The sequence below is a fragment of the Pelophylax lessonae genome (assembly GCF_965119305.1).
Source record: "Pelophylax lessonae genome assembly, chromosome: 9".
In the NCBI taxonomy this organism is placed as follows: Eukaryota; Metazoa; Chordata; class Amphibia; order Anura; family Ranidae; genus Pelophylax; species Pelophylax lessonae.
Window position 1 is genome coordinate 93,739,797 of NC_138776.1, and position 26,294 is coordinate 93,766,090.

Genomic DNA, 26,294 nt, shown 5'->3' on the forward strand with positions numbered 1-26,294 from the left:
CCAGGGTCCTTGTGTTGCAAAGCAGAAGTGTTGCCCACTAAGCCATTGTGCTGCCCGGTTGGAAAATTTCCTGTTGCAGACAGATTTACTGTAAGCCTGTAGGGAATTTATGTGGTAAATTTTCCACCCTATTGTGCATTTCATGTGTGCCCCTGCCAGGATCCACTGTCAACATCAAATATGAAGTCTTGTTCATCAATCAGGAACTAGCTAGAAAGGCTTATTCCTAAATTATAGCTGCAACTGGCTGTAACTTTTTAACACTTATCTGACTTGATTTTAGAAGACCATTTATTCTAATAAGTGAAAGTATTTATTACATATTCCAGGGTTTCTCTTCTGAACTATGTCAAGCTGAGTGGTATGCTTGAGATGTGCACAGAGAGATCGATCTGTTTGGCCATGCATATACATTCTATAAAGGGTGAAACTGAGCATCAGTAGCGCAGACCCATTGGGCTGAACAGGCGATTAAAGCAGATCTGAAGTCAGAAATAGAATGTAGGCCTGCTGGTCCCCTTTGAGGCAACTTTTAAAGAAATGGAGTGGGCTCCTTTAGAATTAAAATAGCCACTACTTCACTTGCGTTTTTTGCTATTCATGGCGAAGGATCAGATCTGTGTGAAGTGGAGTTTTTCACACACTATTTAGTTAGAGGAAGCCAACCAGAGCCTCTGCCTCGCACAGATCCAGTCATTCACCACAGTTTACAAACAAAGAGCCACTGGGAATCCAATGGACCCTAGTACTGAACACAGGTTAGTATTTGCAGGGGACTGGAAATGGAAGTTGAGGACCTATTTAGAAAAATAAAATTAAAGGCCGCATCCAGAAAGACCAGCGGACTTTTTAAAGTCTGTATTTGATGTTAAATCTGCTTGAGGGAGGCTGCCATGTTTGGAGAACCAAGCTAAAATATAACTGCAGCAGTTTTCAGCACGAATGCCATCTCTGTTCAAAAAGCAAGTTCTGGTGCTTTTGGGTAGTGTCAGAGCTTACCTGCCTCCTCCTATTCTCATTGGTCCATCACTAGGATCTGCTGCCCTAACCGCAAGAAGCAATATTCAAGAAGGAATAAGGGACAGGCGAGTTTCAGTTGCTTTCAGAAGGGTCTGGCATTTGGTGAAGCAAAAGGTTGAAAGCTGCAGCAGTCACTTTTGGATGTCTGTGTTTTATACTCGTCATCAGTATTTTGTTTTCTTAAAGAGACAGTCTCTTTAGGGTGTATCAACAAACTGAAGAGCCATCAACTCCTCTCTCCAACCATCAGTATGCTATACATCCATATGTGCATTGCAGTAGAGTATGTTTGACTCCTAGTGCTGCTCCCTCTTCTCCCACTCAAAGTGTTGCTATGTAGAGCATTACAAAAGGGTTATATTAAAACGGTATTAAACCAGAAAAAAATGCCATATATTTTAGCTTACCAATCATTAGATGTGGTAGCTGTATTAGTTTTCTTTTTTAGGGTTTTTTCTCTCTGTTTTCACCTGGTGATCTGGCCAGTAACACATTTCTTGTATTATAGTGCCTCCACTCTGGATGAAGGAGCACAGGAGCAGATTTAGATACACCAACAAATTGAAGCCAAACTCCAGCTAACGCTTTATAAGCAGTTACAGCAATCAAGTTTTGTTCCTTTTGGGATAAAGGTTTTAAATGAATAAGGACCCTTTCAATGGGGCGGAATCCGCTTTGTTCAGCAGGGGATATATCTCCACTGATGCTTTGCTCTATGGGCGGTCAGGTGTAAATGGCCCTCTATTCCGATCTCCATAGACGGAGGGGAGCGTCTCCCCTTTATTTTGTTTTTTTTTGTTTGTTTTTCTAGTGGACAGTAACAGATTGAAGATAGGAGGGTGTAAATGAACACAAGTCTGTTTACACCCACTGGTCAATAGGGTCTATAGACCATCCAATCTGGTCCACCTGAAAAAGCGATAGGCGTACCTGATCAGATCACCCGTGTGAAAGAGGCCTAAATACATACATATAAGCTGATCATTGTAAGCATCCCTGTCAGTGGCCCTATAACTGCTAAATATGCAGGACAGCTTGCTCTGTTGAAAAACAACAGATTCACTGGCCTTATTATCAGGTGAAAAAAAAAGAAGGAAAGCATAAAAAGGAAAACAAATGCAACCATCACATCTAAGAACTAAGCTACAGTAATTAGTGCTAAAAATATACACTGTTACTGTATTAATGACACTGGCAGGGAAGAAGTTAACACCAGGGGCAATCAAAGGGTTAAGGGTGAGCCTTGGGGAGTGTTTACTAACTGTATGGGGGATAGGCTTGTGAAATGACCACAGTGATCTGTGATTCCATATAGAAGGATCACAGGCGCTCTGTGATCATTTCAGAGAGAAGAACAGTCAGCTGTGTTTACAATAGATGACTGTCCTTCTCTCTCAGTGGGGAGCGATCGCGGGTGCCCGGCGGCAATAGCGGCCGCCGACCTCATGCATCGGCATCCCCGCTGCCTAGTGGGGGTGGGAGCGCTCGCCCCCCAGCATCACGCACACAACCGACGTAGGGCTACGTCGGTTCGCGCAGGAGAGGCTGCCTTCCACAGTAAATGTGCGGCGGGCGGTCTTAATGTAGTTAAAGAAACAACATTAGGGCTCTTTCACACGGGCGATCCGATCAGATCCGCCTGTCAGTTTTTTAGGCGGATCTGATCGGATCCTCCATGCAGCTCTATGGGGACACCTCCGCTGACACCCGCTGCCATCCGCATCCGATCCTGTGCTTGAAATCTGGACGGATGGAAACCCTATTTTTCCATCCGTCTGTAATCGGAGCGGATCGGATCTGATGAGAGCGGACAAGCGGTCCGCTCTCATCCGATCCCCCATAGAGGGCAGCGGGGGCTGAGACACCTCCCTCTCCGCTCTGCAAGCGGAGACGGAGCGGTCATCTGCCCGGCTCAGCGGGGATCGCGGATCGATACCCGCTGAGCAACACGGATCCGCCTACGGAGCGGACTGTGTGAAAGAGCCCTTAATTGCACTTTTTTTTATATCTGCCTCAAGGTCAACTATAAAGACTATGTAAAGAATTTAAAGCTGCAATATTTGGTGCTTTTTAATATCTGCCAGGAGTTCAGCTTTACGTTAAAGTATTTTTCTTGCCACAAAAAAAAAAAAAGCAGAAGCATGTGAAGGATGTGTTACATTTAATATGTACCTTTAAAAAATAAGACAAACCGCAAGACTCAATAACCATTTATTAGACTGATTACATACTCAAATCCCCAGAGTCCTGAGAGCTTTTTTTTTTTTTTATTTAAATTATTCTTTATAATTAGTAGTTTAATTATATGACACCAGTTTTTGTCTTTTTATTTCTCCAAATAAGAACAAAAGCATCTGTCTGCTGTGTAATACAGTCCAAAGTGTTATTTTTTAACTAAAGGGGTTAATATGAAATGTGAAGGACTTCTGCAATATATCTATATATATGGAAAATCCTCTTAGAAAGAATCTGGCGCTGTGACTTACGTCTGCTGGTTGAAGTAAACAGTATGCAGCCCTTCTCCTCCTCCTCCTTTCTCTCTATCCTTCCCCCTCCTCCTGCCTGTTCCCTCCTTCCCTCCCTCCTTACTCAACTTTACTCATGTGTTTCTGTTTAAGAACTCCAGTGCAAATGAATATGATTGGCGTCTACAGTCCCCTCTTGACTTCCAGCTGGAGTCATAGGAGAAAGCGTTTTTCCTCGCTCTGCAGAGCTGTTTACTTTCTTTATTAGTTTACACTGGGTTGTAGTCGCTATTTTACTCTTTCTTCAGTTCTTTTTCATCCTAAATCCTTTCTTGTCATAAAGATTTGAAGGCTGTAAAAGAACCAGCTCCAACATGCGGCCGTATGACTAATCCACACCCGGCTTTCTCCTATTTTCTTTTTTTCCTACTACTTCTTTCGGCAAATGTTCCTCATTGCTGGTTTTTCGAGGGCCAGAAAGGGATACCTCTATATGGCAAGCCCTTTGGACCTGTGCTTCGAGCCAAGATTGCATTCTGATTGGCTAAGATCTGCAGACAATTTGGCCTATCATGAATCGTATGGACGTAGGTCGTTCTCGCGGACCGATGGCTGGAAGTTGGCTCACGGCTTGCTTTTTCCCTTCCCCAGGTGCTGACGGAAATTCAGAACCCATGATTCTGGAACAATACGTAGTTGTGTCCAACTATGAGAAGCAAGAAATTTCTGAAATAAGTCTGAAGGCCGGAGAGTTGGTGGACGTGATAGAGAAAAATGAAAGTGGTAAGATTTCTTTTGTTTATTTATTTTCTTAAAACATCTCTTAATACTTATAAACATTCTGTTTCAATGCCCCCTCCCATCCACAAAGCTGTACATTAGCTGCATCTGGTACTGAACTTGGCTCAGGAGGTAAAATGTTTCCCAGTTAACTTGGGCTGCAAGCCAAAAATATTGTCTTGCCCTATAAGAATGTCTCTCATAGCTTATTTATGTATAAATGAAGTTGCATGACCTTTGTCACAAAAAGGGGCAACATTAGGATGTCCAAATGAGTATCAGCTGCCAGGACAAAGATACAGCATGTAGGACCATTGCAGACCTCCAGTTGTTGAGGAACTACAGGTTCACCTGTGCTAATCCCCACCGACACGTACTGTATACTTATCCACAACAGGACAACAGCAGGTAACCCTAATCTGTTTCTACACTGATTAAAGTATGCAAAACCAATGTTTTGTCACTTCAGTATGCAATTCATGTTGGACCAGCTAGCAGGACATATTGCAACTTGTAGTTCAAATGATCAAGGCCTGCAGGTTTATCAAGCTTTTGGGACTGATTGCTGGAAATTGGATACAAAGGCTGACCCACAGTAACCAAATGTGTTGTTCCTATTTTTTAACCTGCAATAGGAAAGGCTATGTGCAGTAGACTATATTACTCTTCCTCACTGTTTTACCTTGCAGTGCAAGTTCACATTGCAAGACCTGTCATTTTTTGGGGTATTGGATGTGATTTTCATAAAGCCAGAAGGGATAAATGGTATTTGTGATACACATAGCAGCTGCAGTTCCTACTCACAGACCTGCTAAACGAATTTAGTCTGCACAAAGCAAAACTGATGTATGTTATTTTTCCATTACCGATTGTCTGGGGGTACGCAATATAAGTAACAACCTCTCTGATTGGCTGTTATTGTGTATGTCCAACCATAGTTACATAAGCAAACACAGCAGTGGTTCCGGCAGCGTCTTTAGTTAATAGTATGTATGTTTACATTGAGATTGTTTGTCTTTTGTAGTCTAGCATGTGTACTGTACCATGCACTGTACATTTTGCAGGCTGCTTTGTTAGGACATGCTGCTTTGTATCACTGTGCATGCTGCAGGCATTCATCCAGAACTCCTGCAAATGTGGCAGTCTGTCTGGGAGATTGTTTCAGTGTTCAGTTTTTCTTTCCTGTGGTTAGGATGGAAGCAGTGGGTGGAGAGCTGAATTCAGAGTGTCAGCAAACGTCTTAGCTAGCTGGTTTAGAAGAAAAAAACGTTGGAAGAAAGATTTGGCAAATTGTTCTGTATGACTAAAGCCAGTATTAACTGAAATGCTATTGCCATTATGAATGTTTGTTTCTTACTGTCTTGTATACAAACCAGTTTTTATGCAAAAAAAGTTTCACTTGTATTGGAATGTAAAAGTGACTTGAATATTTTATTGGCTAAGCAGCATACTCTGTACACTACATCCCAGTCTTATGACACAACTTGCATAGTTTATGTCTGATGACACAGTCATGCATAGCTTATTTCTTGCATGTTAAGTCTTGGGCCTTGTATTCTGATTTTAAAGAAACAAGAGTTGCTAGCTATCGCAGCCAATCAGTTTGTTTGTTTTTTGTTTTCCCAGTTTAAATGATGATTAGATTGTTTCTATGGCCATTTTTATGCACTCTAAATACTCTATTGTGTAATATGGATACTGAAATGCCTTGTATTCAACAGCAGGATTGCCATGGCCAGCTCTTGAGTAAGTCAAAACATTCATAAGGAAAATTATGTGACAACCCAAGTTATAGTTTGAAGTTGACTTTAGGCAGAATTATTGTAGACCGGCCTCAATAATTGCCATATTAAAATTGTATCTTAACTGAAGAATAAAATTGGAATATATTGCAGCTTACCAGTCCATAGATATGGTGGCTGTATAACTTCCTTTTTTTCCAGGCTTTTTTCAGCTATATTTTTATGTTATGATCCTGCTTGTAACACACTTCCTGTCATAAAGTGACAACGCTTACTCACTGTACTGGATCTATGGAGGAGCAACATAGTTACCATAGGACAGGAAATGTGTTAGGGCTACAAAACCCTTTCTTTCTCCTCATCTCCATAGCATAGGAGGTAGGGGTTCAGTAGTCTACAGGGAGAGCTGGGAACAGTGCTTACTGATAAAAACAGAAAGCACAGAAATTTCAGCTTACAATATTTTTGACAGGGTAAAGGCATTTTTTTTTGCACCTACCGAACAGACATAACAAAATGTATTCAATGTTTTATTTAACAGACCAAAAGGTAGAAAATAAGAGAAGTTCATTGTTAGAGTTCACATATGCCTAGGTAAACGAAAACCAATTAAAAGGTTTGGATGTAAACAAACCTATAATTTATGGACTTTAAAGTAAAAGTATGGGCAAAGCTTTTTTGGCTATAGTTTGCCTTATAATCCAAGGAGTGCAGTTCGTTCTGCACTCCTGTGACCTCTTTTGTCACTCAGCCAGTCCAGGCCGGGGAAAGATCCAAATTTTTACATTTAGGATCCACCCAGATGCCTTGAGTGGCATTTGGCTCAGCCTCTCAACTGCGCCGCTGAGAGACTGAGCCAGCCACTCCCTTTCTTTCCCAGACCAGCGCTCCAGTAAACACTGGAGGGGCAGAGTAAAGAGCCTGGCAGTCACAGCTTTCTGCTCCAAGCGGAGGGGAGAACTGAGCGATCAGCAGTGTTTGATCGTTTAGTTCTCAGAGCTGAGGCGGCGGAGAACAGATGCATCATCCACCTAGGTGTGTATAGGGTTATTTTTTATTTAATTTTTTTTTTTTTTTTAAGAAAAAAAGGGATCTTTCTGTCACTGTAAAAAAAAAGTAAGCATCCTTTTTGAACCTTTTATCAGCTTGTATGTGCTCATAGGTACTTTTTTACAGGTTTACTGAGAGCAAAGGACACTGGGGTGTGCTATTGTAATTTATTCTAGCATTCAAAGTAAATGTAGGACCAAAACTTTTTTGTTTTGGGTAGACTCGGAAAGGCCTAGATCCCCTGTCTGTTATTTTCTGCTGTCCTTGACACCATTGGGGAGAAAAAACCTCTCTAACTGTCCTGGTTACAATTGTCTCCTTATATATAGAGTGATGTGAAATCTACATTTTTGAGTTGCCACAGAACAGAAGGCGAAGGGACATTTTCCAATGGGGAAACCTGTTATGGTCACCTTGCTTTGGAGAAATCTCGTATTCATTTCTGATGTATCTCAGTGACAGAAAGTAAAGGGAATTTTCCCTGATAGGACTCCAGATGGAACCAGACCAGTGGTCCTAACCATTATCCAAATCAACCAAGTGGAACTTCTCAATGGCACAAAGAATAGAAATGGTAATATGATAATTATAAAATCTTTTGGCTACAGCCATTGCATTTTTCATCCTTACTATTTAGAATCCAGCTAGATATCAATCAGCTGCACAATGCAACTGGCTGTAGGTCAAAGCTATTTAATCTAGATGGTGTGCTTAATTATTATTGTTTTTGTAGTAGGAAAAAAACAGCACAGACGGAACAGACCTCAACTCTGGACAATGTGTGTCTTTTAAAATTGTTCCGAGCTTTGATCATACTTTTAATGGCAAATACAAGAATGCCATACAGGTTCATAGATTTGTCTAAGTTGTGCAGGTGAAGATGGCTGCATAGGTGCCATTCACAGGGGCTTGAGTATAAATGCAACAATTAGCTGTACTATGGTTTAGCAGGCTCTCCGTAGTGAACATTTCATTGTAGGTATTAGTGCAATTAGCTAAGGCCTTAAAAGTAAACCAGCAAGGCAATTACTTCTATACATGGTATGTTAGTAAAACTAAAGCATTGGTTAGCCTAAACAAGAGTAGCCAACAAAGTTTTTCTTTGCTGATATTTCCCTTGTCTAGTAAATCCAGAAACGGCTTAATTTTGTGTCTATTTTTTTCATGCTGTGAAGCTTTTTCAGATTTATAGTGTGAGATTTCTGTGTTGAGAGGTCCCAGTCTTCTGTTTATGCCGTACATCTAGTCACAGGGTTATTGACTCTACAGCAGTCGCCAGTTTGTAAAGACTGAGACGTTGAAAATTCCAGATGGCAAACTGTCCTTATTTGTAGACTGTTAGTAACTTTAGCCTTTAGGTAAAACTTCACTTACCTCTACAACATTAGTGTGAAATATAGCAGTTCACCCGGTGCACGTGCTCCTCCTGTCTAGTTTTGAAATCGATGGCGGGGAGGACATTATCTTAGGAACCTCACAAGGCCTAACTGACACAATAACAGTTATTGAGAATTCACTGCCTTTGTGAATGTGGAAATGACACAGAAATGTTTGTTGACTTTTAAAAAGAGATGAGTTATAACGATCTCACCCTAATAACAATATTCCCCTTAATCCCAGACAGGTAAACCCTCTGATTTTCAAGATGCCAAAACACTAAAATGATCATAGCTACATTCATGTTTATTGTGTTTGTATACATTGAGACAAAAAATTGAACACATGAAGTGGAGTAAAGAACTAAACATCTTTTTCCTAAAATTATTTTAGTTTCTCACAAAGGATGTATAATATGAAAACGGAACTGCCATGTTTGATTTATTTTCATTCCTTTGCAGAGAAGAGTTCATTGCACTGTACTACATCCCTTGCTTCTTAGCCTATCTAAAAACGCAGACATTACTTATAAGTTTAGTTTACATCCCTAAAGTGTTACTAAACTCAGGACCCTGCATTCACTATATCTGGGCTCCCACAGTACACAGAACATGGAAATGCAATTATTTTCGTAAATATAAACTGCTAAATATATTTTCTCATCAGTAGTATATAGCAGTCTTGTGATTCCTTTCAGTGTCCAGTCGAGCACTGGTTAAAGCTTGTAGGAGGAGTTTAATTTTCCTCTGACTGTCCTATGAGGCTGCATGACTCCTCACCCTCTGTCTGGACAGTGCTAATTGGCCCTGTGCTAATCACATGCACCCTCCCAAGAAAAAAAAACTCTCTAGCAATATACATCAAACTGAGCATGTTAAGAGGGCTCCAAAGGCTCTATACTATCAGGAGATAGATTGGGGACTGTGGAAGAAGGGGAGGATCGGAGAAGACAGGATCAAACAGCCTTATACTCAATACACAGGATTAACCCCTTAGATTCCACAGTGAGTAAAACAGGAGTGCTTTACTGCATATACAGGCTGATTTTACTGTTGTGGTTTTAGTAACATTTGAAAGTGATATTAAACCCTCCATTTAAGCACTTTTAACTAATTTATTAATTTACTGAGTATGCAGCTTCTTTATCTTTTAATACTTGCCTATGTTCCAGTTTATTCTGGTGCCATGTTCACTGTCCCAGGTTTCCTGTTTCAGGGTGGCTCCTTTCTCTTTTGGAGTCAACCTTGCATGCAAGAACTAGAGTTGTGTCTCTCTTTACTGTGTGCAGTAATTGAAGCACACAGCCCCATAGCCTAGGATGGCAAGACCCCCTTGCTCCTCCCTCCTTGCCCCCCCTCCCTTTTTTAGACTCCAGACTACACTGTCCACTGGTAACTCTTCCCTGTGAAGACTGGAAATTCAGGAAAGCTGCCTTGAGAGAGCATGACCCATCAGCACTGGAAGCTGTAAACTGATAGCACTGGGTTAAGAATGTTAACAAATAGTTTACTGGAGAAAAGTTATTTTATTGTGCTCAGTGTTATGTTAAAAAGGGTTTATCTACTACTTTAACAGACACATAGAACTCTCTGCCTGAATCATAATGATGTCTTCTTTTGTGGTGTAGACTTTATATTGTTTTGTCTGCTCTAGCATACATGTAACACTTTTCATGTGTTTGGGCAGGTAATTTGTTGTTTTCTCTCAGACTCAAATTTAAAAAAAACTTTTGTCTTAGTCAAAAAATGTCTGCATGCCAGCATTTTGCAATAATCATGTGCTCTATTGCATATTTTCTGCTTAACCCAAACAGGAGGGCATAAGGCATGAATTAATAACATGTCTCTTTTTTGTTGTGTTTCTTGGTAGAGAACATGTTGGATTACCTTGAATGTTTATAATGGTACACATTGAGCCTCATCCATCTCTTGTGAAGATTTATCATAAACCACAGCAGCTGTTCAGCTCATTAGCAGGTTCTGTCAGCCTGGCTTTGGGGAGCTGGGGAGCTTCAATGGTCCTGCCAGGTTCAGAAAGACACATTTAACAGTTTGCCATGTATTGCACTCATGTCATGAATAGGTTCAGTGGCTAAACTGACCCTGTGCATATTGTGTGCCAAAAGGTAGAAAGCAAAATGTTACATTAAATTTTATTACATTAAAGTGGACTCTACTGATTAAACAAATACAGGCAGTCCCCGACTTAGGAACATCCGAGTTGCGAACGACTCCTACTTACGAATGGGGGCCGCGTGACGTCACTGCCGGCTTCTTCCGGCTTATTCCTCTCGCTCCTGTGCCGGAGACACAACGCACGCTGCAGTACTACATGTCAGACATGGGAGTAAGTCACACATGTGCAAGTCACAAGCAAGTCTCAAGTCTTAACCTTCAAGTCTCAAGCAAGTCCCAAGTTACTGTGGCGAAAAGCAAGCAAGTCAAGTCGAGTCCCTGCTAGAAGTCAAGCAAGTCAAGTCATTTATTTTGGTCAAGTCACAAATCAAGTCAAAATACTGATCTACCCCAATTTTCACCTTTAAATCAGTTAAACGTCAGTGGTCAGGAAAGGTTTTGTTTTATTTTCAACATTAACAAAACTGCTTAGTGCTTTTTTCTTGGCATATTAAAGAAATACTTTGAATGCCCAAACAGCTCAAAATCCTTCGTCCGGTCATGTTTCAACACCACAGTCACTAAAAACATGTTAAGTATTTCCATTGTTAAACAGCCAGTGTCCTACAAATCAGAACACACTGAGGTGTTTTAAGTGACTGTGGTGTCAGAAACATAACTGGCACAATAATTTTGCTTTAACACATCTTGAGAAAATGCAAATATTTAATAACTTAAAAAGTAAAGTCATTTCCAGTCATATGTCTCAAGTCAAAGTCAAGTCTCAAGTCATGAATACCAAGTCAAAGTCAAGTCGAGTCTTTTAATAATTTTAGTCAAGCAAGTCTCAAGTCCTCAAACTGGTGACTTAAGTCTGACTCAAGTCAAGTCATGCGACTCAAGTCCCCCACCTCTGCTACATGTACTGTATGCCCCACATACAGGACTGCCCAGAAGCATCTCATCACATCCCACTACTGTCTGGAACCTGTGGAGCTGGTGAGATTACAGTACTACACTACTTGTACGACTGTATTAGGAGCATGCCCTGTACCTGTACTTCTATGATACTGTAGCAGGACTGTGTTACAGTACAGTATTATCCCTGTAACCCAGCATAAGCTCATGTGGACCTCCCATCCAATTGTGTGTGCTTTGAAACCATTTTTTATTGTTATACTGAAGTTGGTCAGTACTGTATGAGGTTTGTACTGCTGTCTATATCCTCATGAATTTGTTTGGCTGGAGTTACACTTAAAAATGTACATGCTCCGACTTACAAACAAATTCAACTTAAGAACAAACCTACAGTCCCTATTGTGTTCGTAACTCGGGGACCGCCTGTAGTACAAATAATAACATTACCACATCACATTTTTTCCTTTTAGTTGCTGCATTGGTATATTTTTGCTAGATTTGATTGCAACATAAAGGAAGTCTTTCAAGGGAGAAGTCTATTAGGCATTGTGTGTGTGTGATGGGGGTCTTAATAGTACATAGGCCATGGTATAGACAACCAAATAAGGAGTCTCCTCCACTGCAGAGAGGAAGATATTAGGCTTGTGACCTGGTGCTTCATGTGACCACCAATTTAGGCAAGTTAATAGGATTTTTTAAATTTGGCTCTGTAATTAGTTGGGAGGGCATAGTGAAGGGGGAGATGGGGTGCCTGGATTTTAGCGTTAACATTTTCCAAATACTCAAAAATAATATCTGGTAATCCATTAAATCTTGTAATTCATGATTTGCGTGAATATTAATTTTGGCATTTTCCGCAAGCTATGTTTATCCTCAAAGAGGTTGTAAACCTTGAGAAAAAAAAAACCTGTAAGACAAAGGCATAATGAGCTAGTGTGCATCGCATACTAGCTCATTATGAAATACTTACCTTAGAATGAAGCCCTCCAGCTGTGCCCGCACACCGCTGAGACAGCTGACATCTCCTCTGGTGTTTCTTCCGGGGCTCCAGCGCTGTGAGAGACGTCACTCCCGTACGGGAGCCCGCGTCTGCGGCACAGGCTCTAAAGGTCCAGCACCGTAGGCCGGACCTTAAGAGCGCATGCTCAGATGACGTCATCGGCTGTATGCACTCTGAATATCTTTTAAACTGTTCAAGTTTAGGAGATATTCACAGTACCTACTGGTAAGCCTTATTATAGGCTTACCTGTAGGTACAATTTAAGAAGAAGACTTTACTTCTGCTTTAACTTTTTGTGTATGATAGAATGGGGTTTTGAATAGGTGTACTAGAGCAATCGCGATCTCGATTCACCCCCCCCCTGACGATCTAAACCTGACATATGCTCGATTCTTTGCTGTGAGGAAGCAGAGAGAACAGCTGTGGGAAAAAAAAAAAAGCCTCCCACAAACAAACCTATCAGCATTAAGTCTCCCAGTAACTATAAACAAAATGATTACATTGTATCTTTTCCTTCCCTCTGCCAGGGAGAAAGGAAGTTTAACCTCTTAAAGACTAGACCTTTTTCTGACACTTGTTGCTTGCAAGTTTAAATCAGTTTTTTTTGCTAGAAAAGTACTTAGAACCCCCAAACATTTTATATATTTTTTTAGCAGAGACCCTACAGAATAAAATGGCGATTGTTGTAATATTTTATGTCACACTGTATTTGCGCAGCAGTCTTTCAAACGCAATTAATAGACTTTAATTAATAAAAAAATAAAAACGTAACAATAAAGTTATCCCAATTTTTTTTTTTGTTACACAGAGAATCGTGAGAGAATCGTGATCTTTATTCCAAGCTAAAAAATCGTGATTCTCATTTTAGCCAGAATCGTGCAGCTCTAAGGTGTACACTAGTTTTCATACAGGCTGTGAAATATTTCACTTTGAAAATAGTTTGCAGCTTTGATAACCAAGTGGCAGCAGTCAGTCTCTGCAGACCAGTGCTGTCTTCATCTGCTTGTATTTTGTCACCAGTTTTCTCCTAACACCCACTTCTTTATGTTTCTTCCACACACTGGAAAGTTGGCCCAGGCTGGCCACACTTTAGAGGGATGTACAGCATGCTCCCTGTTATGGCATCACTAAACAAATTTAGAACGCCCAGCTATAACGGCAAGCTGGCAATGGGCACAAAACCGTTAAGTACAGGACAGCCTTTTGCCTGTAGTCAGCCAGTAAAGTGGGCTGGAGAAAACCCCATTATTCTTGGTCATTTACCAATTCTCTTGGTAGTTGATGTTGTAAAACATATTGTCTAAATGGAAATATTGCAGAATAAGAAACAGAAGAAAACAATTCTGCTTTCATAAGATGCTGGCTCTGACTGCTATGTAAAAAGCTTCTCCTTAGTGTTTACCCTGGAACATTCTGCTCTGTGTCCTTTTTTATTTTGACAACTTTTTTTTGCAAGTCCTTGAACATACTCAATGGAGATGAAGTAAATTAAGTGTTTGAAAAAATATTTTATGAATTGTACCGACATCCCTTGAGATCAATTTCTAAAAAATTGCGGAGAGCCCCATAGAAGAGGAGAGGCAAGACCAGGTAGCAGGGTCTGTCCTCCTCAAGGTAAAGAGGGAAGGAAGCTTCCCAGAGACAGATAGACCAGAAAAGGAGGAAATAGAGCACGGGAGGGCAATTGGGATTTTTAAATGGTACTTAGCTCTAATATATGGAGTATTGCATAAATAAGAAAAATATCGTAAAATTCATAAATTTTATTCCAAATCTTTTTTTTTTTTAAATGACAAGCAATAAAAAGCACCAGAAATACATTAAACAGTATAGATACAGGAGTACATATGAGAGATCTTGTTAATTAATACATCCGATGTAACTACCGGATAAACCCGACATGTTTTGCAGTTTTTCTTACTGCTTCTTCAGGGGAATATATTAATTTGTACTGTAACATTCAATTTTCCAGAGTATTCCTGTATAACGATAATGATGTTAGTATATATTACAATATTACTGTCACTGGGCTTACCTTTGTTGGAGTCTGTAACGCAGAGATGTACGCTCACCCTTGCAGATATCCACAGTCCAAGGTGACCAGGTAAGAAAGCCACCTGGGCTGTGAATTTGTGCACGGGGGCTTGGCAGGGACGGTGCTCCAATAGGCAGGCCGGCAGGAATACAATGGGAAGGGAAGTCCAGGAATAACTGTGGTCACTGGATGACACAAGTCCGGATAAGGATCACAGGAACAACAAGGAGCGAAGGTAAGGATGGAAGCCGGGGTCAGTCTGGAACACACGCTTAGGAAACAGTAACAAAGTCTGTCAAACAGGAACTATCTGGAACATAGATCAGCAACAAGGATCAGCAATGAACTGACCATATGGAGTCCATAGCAGTTAAAAATGACTGCCAATTGTCCAAGATAGGACTTTTCTCCTGCAGCATTTGGTATGCCCATGTCTTCATCCTTCCGGAAAGCAGATTAATAGCGGAATGAACCTTGATAAAGTCACTGTAATAGGTCCTGGGCTTAAGGACAAACAGGAGCTCACAATCCATCCGGAAGGTTGTAAATGAGGAACGGGAACCATCAAATCTGTCCTGTCTTCCCAGAAAAACAGCCAGGAAACTGCCAAGGGTGCTGCCAGCCCTGTCCCTGTTCTGTGTCTGAAAAGGGCACCCAGACTATGGCAATCGTTGAAACCAATACCCCTGTGGAAGTCCCTCCTCCAGTTCCAGTAACGTCTGTACCTCTTTCCAAAGAAACTCCTGTTCTAGCAAGTACCTTCATTACTTCCTGCCCTGACGACGAAGTTCTTCCACCTGACTGCACATATGCTTCTGATGGCACTGTGATACGTAAGGAGGATCTGAAGTGGTTCGAGGAAGTATTAATGCCTATCCTTAAAAAGACCTCACCCGGAGGGTGTCTTTAAAGTTACATAAAGCCAAGACCCAAGATTCAAACTGTCTATGGCCGGCCTTATCTACACTTTAGTTGCAGTCTTTACATATGAGCCTGATCCAGTTTTTCTTTAGCAGGGGATATGTCTGCAGATCCCCTGCTGAGCGGAGCAGGTGACTGACAGGTCCGTGTCCGCTCATGCTGTCCGTTTACACCCAACTTCGCTCTGATCTGGCCAGATTGAGGGGAATGGATGTCCATTTTATTTATTTTTTCCCAGATAAGATCAGATTGGAAGTATGCGGGTGTAAACAGACACAATTCCATTTATATCTGCCGCTCCATAGAGGAGAATCGAGGGTATGATCAGGTCTGCCTAAAAAACGGATAGGCGGACCCGATCAGAATGCTCGTGTGAAAGGGGCCTGAAAAACTATCCACATGGATTGCTTTTCAGAGCATTGAATCATTTAGTTAACCTGGACTAATAATAATAATTCATTGAGGCGCCCTCAGTAGAAGTCCGTGCAGACGAAACGCGTCAGCGCGTGAGCACGCGGTCTAGTTTGGTACATTTAGAATATCCTAGGAGTCCCCGGGTCACGCCATCAGAGTCCGGACGTATTTGGGATATCGCTGGCAGGATCACCCATATCGTGCGGCTCAGTGGGGACAATGTTGACGGCGGGTAGACCGGGATATTGCCTTGGACATGTACTTCTGCCTGATTATGTTTCATCCCATGTGAGTGTGATTTTAATTATAAATAAAAGTTTAGTGTGTGCATATTACGCTATGGGTCCCTGTCGTTCTCTTTGCATGTGAGAGGAGAGGAGGAGGTGCTGACCATTGCTCTATCAGTTGGAGTTGAATCCCAAGGAGGATCGCCATTTTAAACTGGAGGATCTCTGGTTGGATAAAGCGCTTTACCCAAGTGCTAAGGGTACGTGTGCACACTATAGGGGGGAGCACAACGGTGTGGTGAAGGATTTTGGTGGTTGCTGTGGGAACAGCAAGGAAGATTCTGTGTTATACAGCACTGGTTCTTACCATTTACATCTGAACACTAAGTCTTCCATACACCTTGTTTTTTGCAGGACTCCCACCCCAAAAAAACTTTTTATGGACTTTAACAACATTGGTCCATAAGGATCCACTTGCTAATGTATATAGCTATATATCCGCTGACCTTTTTGTAGATAGGTTACTTAGCGCTGCTAGTGCTTATGTGGGTTTTGCTCTTGTACGCACCTTGTTTTAAATAATAATTCATTATTGAATTAATTATTAAATAATTAACAGCCACTGTAACGCATCCCATATTGCTGCCCTTTTAACATGGTAACATAAGCTGACACCTATGCTACACATGTGTAAATTTACTTTCACCCTGCTAAAAGGACAGCAAGAAGTTGACAATACAGTGACTGGTATTAACAGGAGCAGAAGGCACAGGCTATGCACTGTACAGTCTAGCAGCTTCAGGGAAACACTTTTTTTTTTTTCCCTCTTACCTCGATCTCTGCAGCAGCTTGTTTGCAGAGGAATTCCTTTCTACCAGCACAGGAAGTGGCTGTGTTGTGATAGACAGTGTACCCATTGGCTAAGGAGGCAATGGGAGGCGGAGTAGCCTGCCTCCTGCTACCTCTCAGCCAATAGTCAGCTGAAATTGTCTAAAGTCCCTCCTCCATAACATCTACCGAGTCCCAGCCCTTCCAGCTAGTTTACTATGCTATGCGGAGGGCTGGATTAACAGACAGGACCAGCAGCCTCCAGGCTCCTCTCCTGCACACTTCCTAGTTGCCGGGACCTGGGCCCTTTAGGATGCGGGGGCCCGTTACATGTGTATCGCCTGTACCCCCCTGATGGTGGCCCTGCATACTGTTGCTGAAGGCAAAAGAAAACAACAGGAATGACAAAGACTGTTCTGAGGGAACACAGATTAGGGAGGGAGAACAGAAAAGCAGGGGAGATGACCGGATAAACTCTGCTGCCAGGGAGATACAAAAGAGTTAAACTTACAAGGATAATGTCTTATCTTATCTCCCTGATATTCTCTTTCTCCCTCATCAGCAGCCTGTGAAATTCATCACTATAAGGCTCTATGAACACTAGCCTTCTTTTTTGAGCTCAAAAAAGCTAGAAAAACAAAAACGATGATAATAGTGTTTTTGTGCCAGTTTTTAGTATAAAAAGCTCCCAAAAACTCAACAGCAACTATTGTTTTCTGCTCCTAAGCGCTAATGCTTGAAAAATGCTTATAGCATAAAACAGTGTGCATGGACACATATGATAACACTATTAGCTTCTAGGAGCAGAAAAAATGCTCGTAATTGCTTCTAGGAGGTTAAAAAAACGCTAGTGTGCATGGAGCCTAAACCTTCTTTCAGTCTTCTTCTGTCTTCGTATTTCTAGCCGAGCTATGACATACGATCAAGGCTGGAAATATACATATTTTAATTTCAGAAAGTGTCGTAAATTTTTTGAGACCAAGGAGAGGGGAAGAGTTTCCAATAAGTAAGTGACTGCTCTGGGCTTCAACAAAATGGCAGCCTCCAGCAAAAAGAAACAGGAGCAATGCTGTAGGCAATTTACAGCACACACAAATTTTGGTAGCATATTTATTAATGTGGAATATATGTTCTTTTGTTAAAGAACATTTATTGTTATCAAACTGTTATGGGTAAAGTTCAACTTTAAACTGGCCCTGTAATATGAGGTTAAACCTAAACAATTTATTCAATTGGTATCAAATCAGACAGGTCCTTATATTACATAGTTGATGTTAGACCTAAAGGAGACTGTACAATCAGACGGCCCCTACTCCAGTCCTAGTGCTGGATTGGTCTGTATTGCTGGCATAGGGACAGTACATTGTAAGCTCCTTCTTAGTCAAGAACCTGTAAATTATCTATGTTTTCCATACAGGTTTACAAAATTAGTGATGCTTGTAAATAAATAAATAAATAAATAAATAAAGACAAATCTCATTAAGTGTAGTAAATTGACTTGGAAATTCGATTTTGTGGTTCATATATTGTCTGTGCTAGTTCCTTATTCATAGTGATTTTCATATTTGTCTTTTCATTCTTTTTTTTTTTTTTTTTTCAAGAACCGGGTGTAGTTTCATTTGATAATAAGGCAAGGGTCCCCATCTTGGAGGATACACATATCATATTCATTTAGACAATGGTTGAGCTTTTGCCTTCTAGAGATCTTTGATAATTAAAGTGTTGTAAACCCTCACATGTGTAGCATTAGATGATACATAGAGGTGAAACAGATCCTCCTACATAAGTTGTAGCTGTGTCTCTGCTGTCATTTCTTCTGTAGATTGTTCTAAAAACATAAACAGGAAAGGATTTTTTCTTAGTTCTAGGAGCAGGGGGTGGGGATCTGAAGTCTTCACACAGCTTACAGCTCTGAGCCCTGACTGGAGGGAAAGGCACACCCCCTTCACACAGCTGTGAATATGTGCAACAGTCTGTAATGCAGCTCCCTCCCCATCACCGTTTTAACTCTTGGTGTCAGTAAAAGCTGACAGAAGGGACTCATGCTGATACCAGAGGAACCAGGCAGTAGGGAGAAATAAGACTTAATGCTTTGGAAAGAGATAAGTGCACAGTATAAATGGGTGAGGTTTTTTATATTTTATGTCTGAGGTTTACAACCAATTTAAATGATACATTGACACTTGGAAGAAATATTCTGACATCCTTTGACCATGAAGCTGCACTACAGTCAGATGGTCACAGACTGCTTGACTGGAAAAGGTTCATATCAGGCCATGAGAATCCATCAAGTCTCAGACGAGGCCAGAATAGAGTTAGTTTGAAATATAGATCCGTTTTTGTGTGACCTATTCTGTCTATTCCTAAAAAAAATGCTTTTTTTTTTCACTAATTAATGTGCCTCATAAAATCAGTGTTCGGAATTTCAGTGAGATCAGTGGCCACCTCATTTGGCCTCATTTTAGTGCTTCCAAGTGGTTTGAAGGTACACGAAAATGACTGAAGAAGTTTTTTTTCTGCAGAAGTTTACAGTAGAATATATGAAGTGTCTCTTTCTGAGTTGATTAAGAGTAGCTCCACATTTTAACATATTTGGAATTGTTAGGCAAAAGTGGGATTTAAAGCGTTTTTTTCTGATTGCTCTGGCTTTGTGATACAGTAGTGAATCCATTGCCTATCCACACAGTTTCACTTTAAGCCCTCATGCACATGGGCTGTGTGGCTCATGCTGATTAAAAACTGGGCGTTTGGGGCGCCCATGTGGCACAGGTGCAGCCCACTGGCAGCAACCTGCCAAAATTAAAGACAGACTGAAATATGCGGCAGCTGTACAAGGTTTTTACATTGTACATGCCAATTTGTGTTTTGAAACATGCAGTAACTATAGATATGTTACTTCCTTGCCAAACTTTTTTTTAAATGTAAAAATTTGTTTTAGACTTACCTTGTTTTTCACCTAAGAGTTTTTGAAAAACTTTTACATGATCACATTGATATTTCCAGTTCCCAAGTAAAAGTGAATATTGTCTACATTTTTTGTAGTAGCTATGATAAATTCTTCAAAGGATAGGTGTAGGCTTGAAGTGTAGGTCCATCCAGAATTTTTTTTTTTTTTTTTTTTATCTTTGGTTAGTGCATGGAAAGATACGTTTTTTTGTTGTTTTTTTTTTACCACTATCTGACAAACTGATGTTTTTCTGTTGGAGATTTTCCCAGGATGTCTGTAGGGTAAAACAGTTGTGACAGTAACAGAAAATTTAGGGGGAATCTCTCTCATTGACCCCCGGATAGCAGTAAAAAGCCAACAGAGATCCAAAACGAATAATAGGTTGGAAATACACTTTTGGATCATAAGAGAATACAACATTTCTGGTATTAATTCCCTACTTTACACATTTTAGATCTTTCAGGAAGCATACTCACCATAGTCCTTGAGCTAAAAAAGGGCTAGATGTTCTGATTAAGAAATGCAATTTTATGTGGAGAGAACAAACTGTGAGGGTTAGTAACTAGTGTTGAGCGAACACGGACTGTATTATTCGTGTTCGTACCGAATAATTGGATTTTTTGTACCCGAACACGGACACGGACACTTTACTGTATGTTCGGGTAAAAATCCGTGTTCGGTCGTTTTATTTCCGGGTTTTGCATGCTTTGGCGCTCTTTTCATGGCGGGCTTTCAACAGCCAATCAACAATCGTTTAACTGGTGTGCCTTAAGCCATCCCAGCCATGCCTGCAAATGTCTCAGTAGCTGTGATTGGCCGTCTGAAGCATGTGACCAAGTCTTTATAAGTTCGAGGCAGCCGCAGCGGCGTCATTATGCTGCTTAGATTCAGGGACAGAGCACACATCAACGTGCTGGCTGCTGATTAGGGAAAGATAGGCAGGAAAAAACCATTTGTGTCCGGATAGAATTGAGGGACAGGTCGGAGTGTTTAGGCAGGGCGAGTTGTAGGCATTTTAGGGATAGAGTCTGCTGAATTATAGGGTCAGTGTCTTCTACAAACTACAATCGATATTGCTGTGTGGGGGGTGGGGTCTGCACTCAATCCTGATCTACGATCTCTTCTCAATCCTGTTAGGGACAGAGTCTGCTGAATTTTAGGGAAACTGTGTTCTACAAACTACAATCGATATTGCTGTGTGGTGTGGGATTGGAGATAGGCAGGTGTCAGTGATCCACATCCATTTTTCTGTGTGTGAGCTGCAGTGAACACAATCTTTTTGGGCTGCAGTGAACACAATCTTTTTGGGCTGCAGTGAACACAATCTTTTTGGGCTGCAGTGAACACAATCTTTTTGGGCTGCAGTGAACACAATCTTTTTGGGGTGCAGTGAACAAAATCTTTTTGGGGTGCAGTGAACACAATCCTTTTTGGTGTGCAGTGAACACAATCTTTGTGGGGTGCAGTGAACAAAATCCTTTGTGGGGTGCAGTGAACAACATCCTTTTTGGGGTGCAGTGAACACAATCTTTTTGGGGTGCAGTGAACAAAATCCTTTGTGGGGTGCAGTGAACACAATCTTTTTGGGGTGCAGTGAACACAATCTTTTTGGGGTGGAGTGAACAACATCCTTTTTGGGGTGCAGTGAACAAAATCATTTTTGGGGTGCAGTGAACAAAATCATTTTTGGGGTGCAGTGAACACAATCTTTTTGGGGTGCAGTGAACACAATCTTTGTGGGGTGCAGTGAACACAATCTTTTTGGGGTGGAGTGAACAACATCCTTTTTGGGGTGCAGTGAACAACATCCTTTTTGGGGTGCAGTGAACACAATCTTTTTGGGGTGCAGTGAACACAATCTTTGTGGGGTACAGTGAACAGAATCTTTGTGGGGTGCAGTGAACACAATCTTTGGGGGGTACAGTGAACACAATCTTTGTGAGGTGCAGTGAACACAATCTTTGTGGGGTGCAGTGAACACAATCATTGTGGGGTGCAGTGAACTCAATCTTTGTGGGGTACAGTGAACACAATCTCATACTTCTGAAGGTTTGAGGGTGCTGCCTGTTCCATACTCCACCTACTCCTCATCTAGCCTTTTAGGGGTACAAACAATAGTAATTGGGGCCTAGTGTGGTTGTGTACGTGTGATATACATACACTTTTTTGGGATCATATTTTCTATTCCGCTATTTAATCAAAAACCTTTGGGGATCAGTTAAATTGGGGGATAGTCTGTGTTGGTACGTGTGAGAGAGATCCACCTTTCCAAGTTGTTGGGGTTCATCTCATACTTCTGAAGGTTTGAGGGTGCTGCCTGTTCCATACTCCCCCTACTCCTAGCCTTTTAGGGGTACAAACAATAGTAATTGGGGCCTAGTGTGGTTGTGTACGTGTGATATACATACACTTTTTTGGGATCATATTTTCTATTCCGCTATTTAATCAAAAACCTTTGGGGATCAGTTAAATTGGGGGATAGTCTGTGTTGGTACGTGTGAGAGAGATCCACCTTTCCAAGTTGTTGGGGTTCATCTCATACTTCTGAAGGTTTGAGGGTGCTGCCTGTTCCATACTCCCCCTACTCCTAGCCTTTTAGGGGTACAAACAATAGTAATTGGGGCCTAGTGTGGTTGTGTACGTGTGATATACATACACTTTTTTGGGATCATATTTTCTATTCCGCTATTTAATCAAAAACCTTTGGGGATCAGTTAAATTGGGGGATAGTCTGTGTTGGTACGTGTGAGAGAGATCCACCTTTCCAAGTTGTTGGGGTTCATCTCATACTTCTGAAGGTTTGAGGGTGCTGCCTGTTCCATACTCCCCCTACTCCTAGCCTTTTAGGGGTACAAACAATAGTAATTGGGGCCTAGTGTGGTTGTGTACGTGTGATATACATACACTTTTTTGGGATCATATTTTCTATTCCGCTATTTAATCAAAAACCTTTGGGGATCAGTTAAATTGGGGGATAGTCTGTGTTGGTACGTGTGAGAGAGATCCACCTTTCCAAGTTGTTGGGGTTCATCTCATACTTCTGAAGGTTTGAGGGTGCTGCCTGTTCCATACTCCCCCTACTCCTAGCCTTTTAGGGGTACAAACAATAGTAATTGGGGCCTAGTGTGGTTGTGTACGTGTGATATACATACACTTTTTTGGGATCATATTTTCTATTCCGCTATTTAATCAAAAACCTTTGGGGATCAGTTAAATTGGGGGATAGTCTGTGTTGGTACGTGTGAGAGAGATCCACCTTTCCAAGTTGTTGGGGTTCATCTCATACTTCTGAAGGTTTGAGGGTGCTGCCTGTTCCATACTCCCCCTACTCCTAGCCTTTTAGGGGTACAAACAATAGTAATTGGGGCCTAGTGTGGTTGTGTACGTGTGATATACATACACTTTTTTGGGATCATATTTTCTATTCCGCTATTTAATCAAAAACCTTTGGGGATCAGTTAAATTGGGGGATAGTCTGTGTTGGTACGTGTGAGAGAGATCCACCTTTCCAAGTTGTTGGGGTTCATCTCATACTTCTGAAGGTTTGAGGGTGCTGCCTGTTCCATACTCCCCCTACTCCTAGCCTTTTAGGGGTACAAACAATAGTAATTGGGGCCTAGTGTGGTTGTGTACGTGTGATATACATACACTTTTTTGGGATCATATTTTCTATTCCGCTATTTAATCAAAAACCTTTGGGGATCAGTTAAATTGGGGGATAGTCTGTGTTGGTACGTGTGAGAGAGATCCACCTTTCCAAGTTGTTGGGGTTCATCTCATACTTCTGAAGGTTTGAGGGTGCTGCCTGTTCCATACTCCCCCTACTCCTAGCCTTTTAGGGGTACAAACAATAGTAATTGGGGCCTAGTGTGGTTGTGTACGTGTGATATACATACACTTTTTTGGGATCATTTTTTCTATTCCGCTATTTAATCAAAAACCTTTGGGGATCAGTTAAATTGGGGGATAGTCTGTGTTGGTACGTGTGAGAGAGATCCACCTTTCCAAGTTGTTGGGGTTCATCTCATACTTCTGAAGGTTTGAGGGTGCTGCCTGTTCCATACTCCCCCTACTCCTAGCCTTTTAGGGGTACAAACAATAGTAATTGGGGCCTAGTGTGGTTGTGTACGTGTGATATACATACACTTTTTTGGGATCATATTTTCTATTCCGCTATTTAATCAAAAACCTTTGGGGATCAGTTAAATTGGGGGATAGTCTGTGTTGGTACGTGTGAGAGAGATCCACCTTTCCAAGTTGTTGGGGTTCATCTCATACTTCTGAAGGTTTGAGGGTGCTGCCTGTTCCATACTCCCCCTACTCCTAGCCTTTTAGGGGTACAAACAATAGTAATTGGGGCCTAGTGTGGTTGTGTACGTGTGATATACATACACTTTTTTGGGATCATATTTTCTATTCCGCTATTTAATCAAAAACCTTTGGGGATCAGTTAAATTGGGGGATAGTCTGTGTTGGTACGTGTGAGAGAGATCCACCTTTCCAAGTTGTTGGGGTTCATCTCATACTTCTGAAGGTTTGAGGGTGCTGCCTGTTCCATACTCCCCCTACTCCTAGCCTTTTAGGGGTACAAACAATAGTAATTGGGGCCTAGTGTGGTTGTGTACGTGTGATATACATACACTTTTTTGGGATCATATTTTCTATTCCGCTATTTAATCAAAAACCTTTGGGGATCAGTTAAATTGGGGGATAGTCTGTGTTGGTACGTGTGAGAGAGATCCACCTTTCCAAGTTGTTGGGGTTCATCTCATACTTCTGAAGGTTTGAGGGTGCTGCCTGTTCCATACTCCCCCTACTCCTAGCCTTTTAGGGGTACAAACAATAGTAATTGGGGCCTAGTGTGGTTGTGTACGTGTGATATACATACACTTTTTTGGGATCATATTTTCTATTCCGCTATTTAATCAAAAACCTTTGGGGATCAGTTAAATTGGGGGATAGTCTGTGTTGGTACGTGTGAGAGAGATCCACCTTTCCAAGTTGTTGGGGTTCATCTCATACTTCTGAAGGTTTGAGGGTGCTGCCTGTTCCATACTCCCCCTACTCCTAGCCTTTTAGGGGTACAAACAATAGTAATTGGGGCCTAGTGTGGTTGTGTACGTGTGATATACATACACTTTTTTGGGATCATATTTTCTATTCCGCTATTTAATCAAAAACCTTTGGGGATCAGTTAAATTGGGGGATAGTCTGTGTTGGTACGTGTGAGAGAGATCCACCTTTCCAAGTTGTTGGGGTTCATCTCATACTTCTGAAGGTTTGAGGGTGCTGCCTGTTCCATACTCCCCCTACTCCTAGCCTTTTAGGGGTACAAACAATAGTAATTGGGGCCTAGTGTGGTTGTGTACGTGTGATATACATACACTTTTTTGGGATCATATTTTCTATTCCGCTATTTAATCAAAAACCTTTGGGGATCAGTTAAATTGGGGGATAGTCTGTGTTGGTACGTGTGAGAGAGATCCACCTTTCCAAGTTGTTGGGGTTCATCTCATACTTCTGAAGGTTTGAGGGTGCTGCCTGTTCCATACTCCCCCTACTCCTAGCCTTTTAGGGGTACAAACAATAGTAATTGGGGCCTAGTGTGGTTGTGTACGTGTGATATACATACACTTTTTTGGGATCATATTTTCTATTCCGCTATTTAATCAAAAACCTTTGGGGATCAGTTAAATTGGGGGATAGTCTGTGTTGGTACGTGTGAGAGAGATCCACCTTTCCAAGTTGTTGGGGTTCATCTCATACTTCTGAAGGTTTGAGGGTGCTGCCTGTTCCATACTCCCCCTACTCCTAGCCTTTTAGGGGTACAAACAATAGTAATTGGGGCCTAGTGTGGTTGTGTACGTGTGATATACATACACTTTTTTGGGATCATATTTTCTATTCCGCTATTTAACCACTTGCCGACCGCCGCACGACTATCTACGGCGGCGGTCAGCCCCTCACAGGCAAAGTGACGTAGGTCTACGTCGCTCGCCTGTGAGGGTTTAGGGAGCGAGCGCGCGCCGCCGGAGGCGCGCTCCCGCTCCCGCGTGGTCACGGACCCCCCCGCGCGTGTGACCGGCGGACCCGATCGCCGCCGGCCACTCTGCGATCGGCGTGGGAGAGGGAGAAAGTCAGGCAGCTTGTGTAAACAAGCTGCCTGTCATTCTCCTCTCTGTATGAGAGCTGATCACATGGATCTACTATGTAGATCCATTGATCACTCTGCATACAGTTGAAGCCACAGCCAATCACAGTTAGAATCACGCCCCTAGGGACACACACAGCCCCTCCCTCTCAAATAAAGTTAACCCCTTCACTACCAGTGTATTTTTACAGTAACAGTGCATATATATAGCACTGATTACTGTAGAAATGTCACTGGTAACCCCAAAAGTGTCAAAAATGTCAGTCAAGGGTCCGATCATTCCGCCGCAATGTCGCAGTACCGCA

At 41.6% G+C, this 26,294-nt stretch overlaps 1 protein-coding gene across 4 annotated transcripts in view; it reads left to right on the top strand.

The window, feature by feature from the left end:
• Positions 1–26,294, top strand: part of SH3PXD2A (SH3 and PX domains 2A) — a 187,967-nt gene that overhangs the window by 51,499 nt on the left and 110,174 nt on the right. For all 4 annotated transcript variants that reach the window (XM_082267964.1, XM_082267965.1, XM_082267967.1 and 1 more), the window contains one exon: positions 4,137–4,268. In XM_082267964.1, the coding sequence (XP_082124090.1) occupies positions 4,137–4,268 (132 nt within the window). The remainder of the gene's footprint in view (positions 1–4,136; positions 4,269–26,294) is intronic.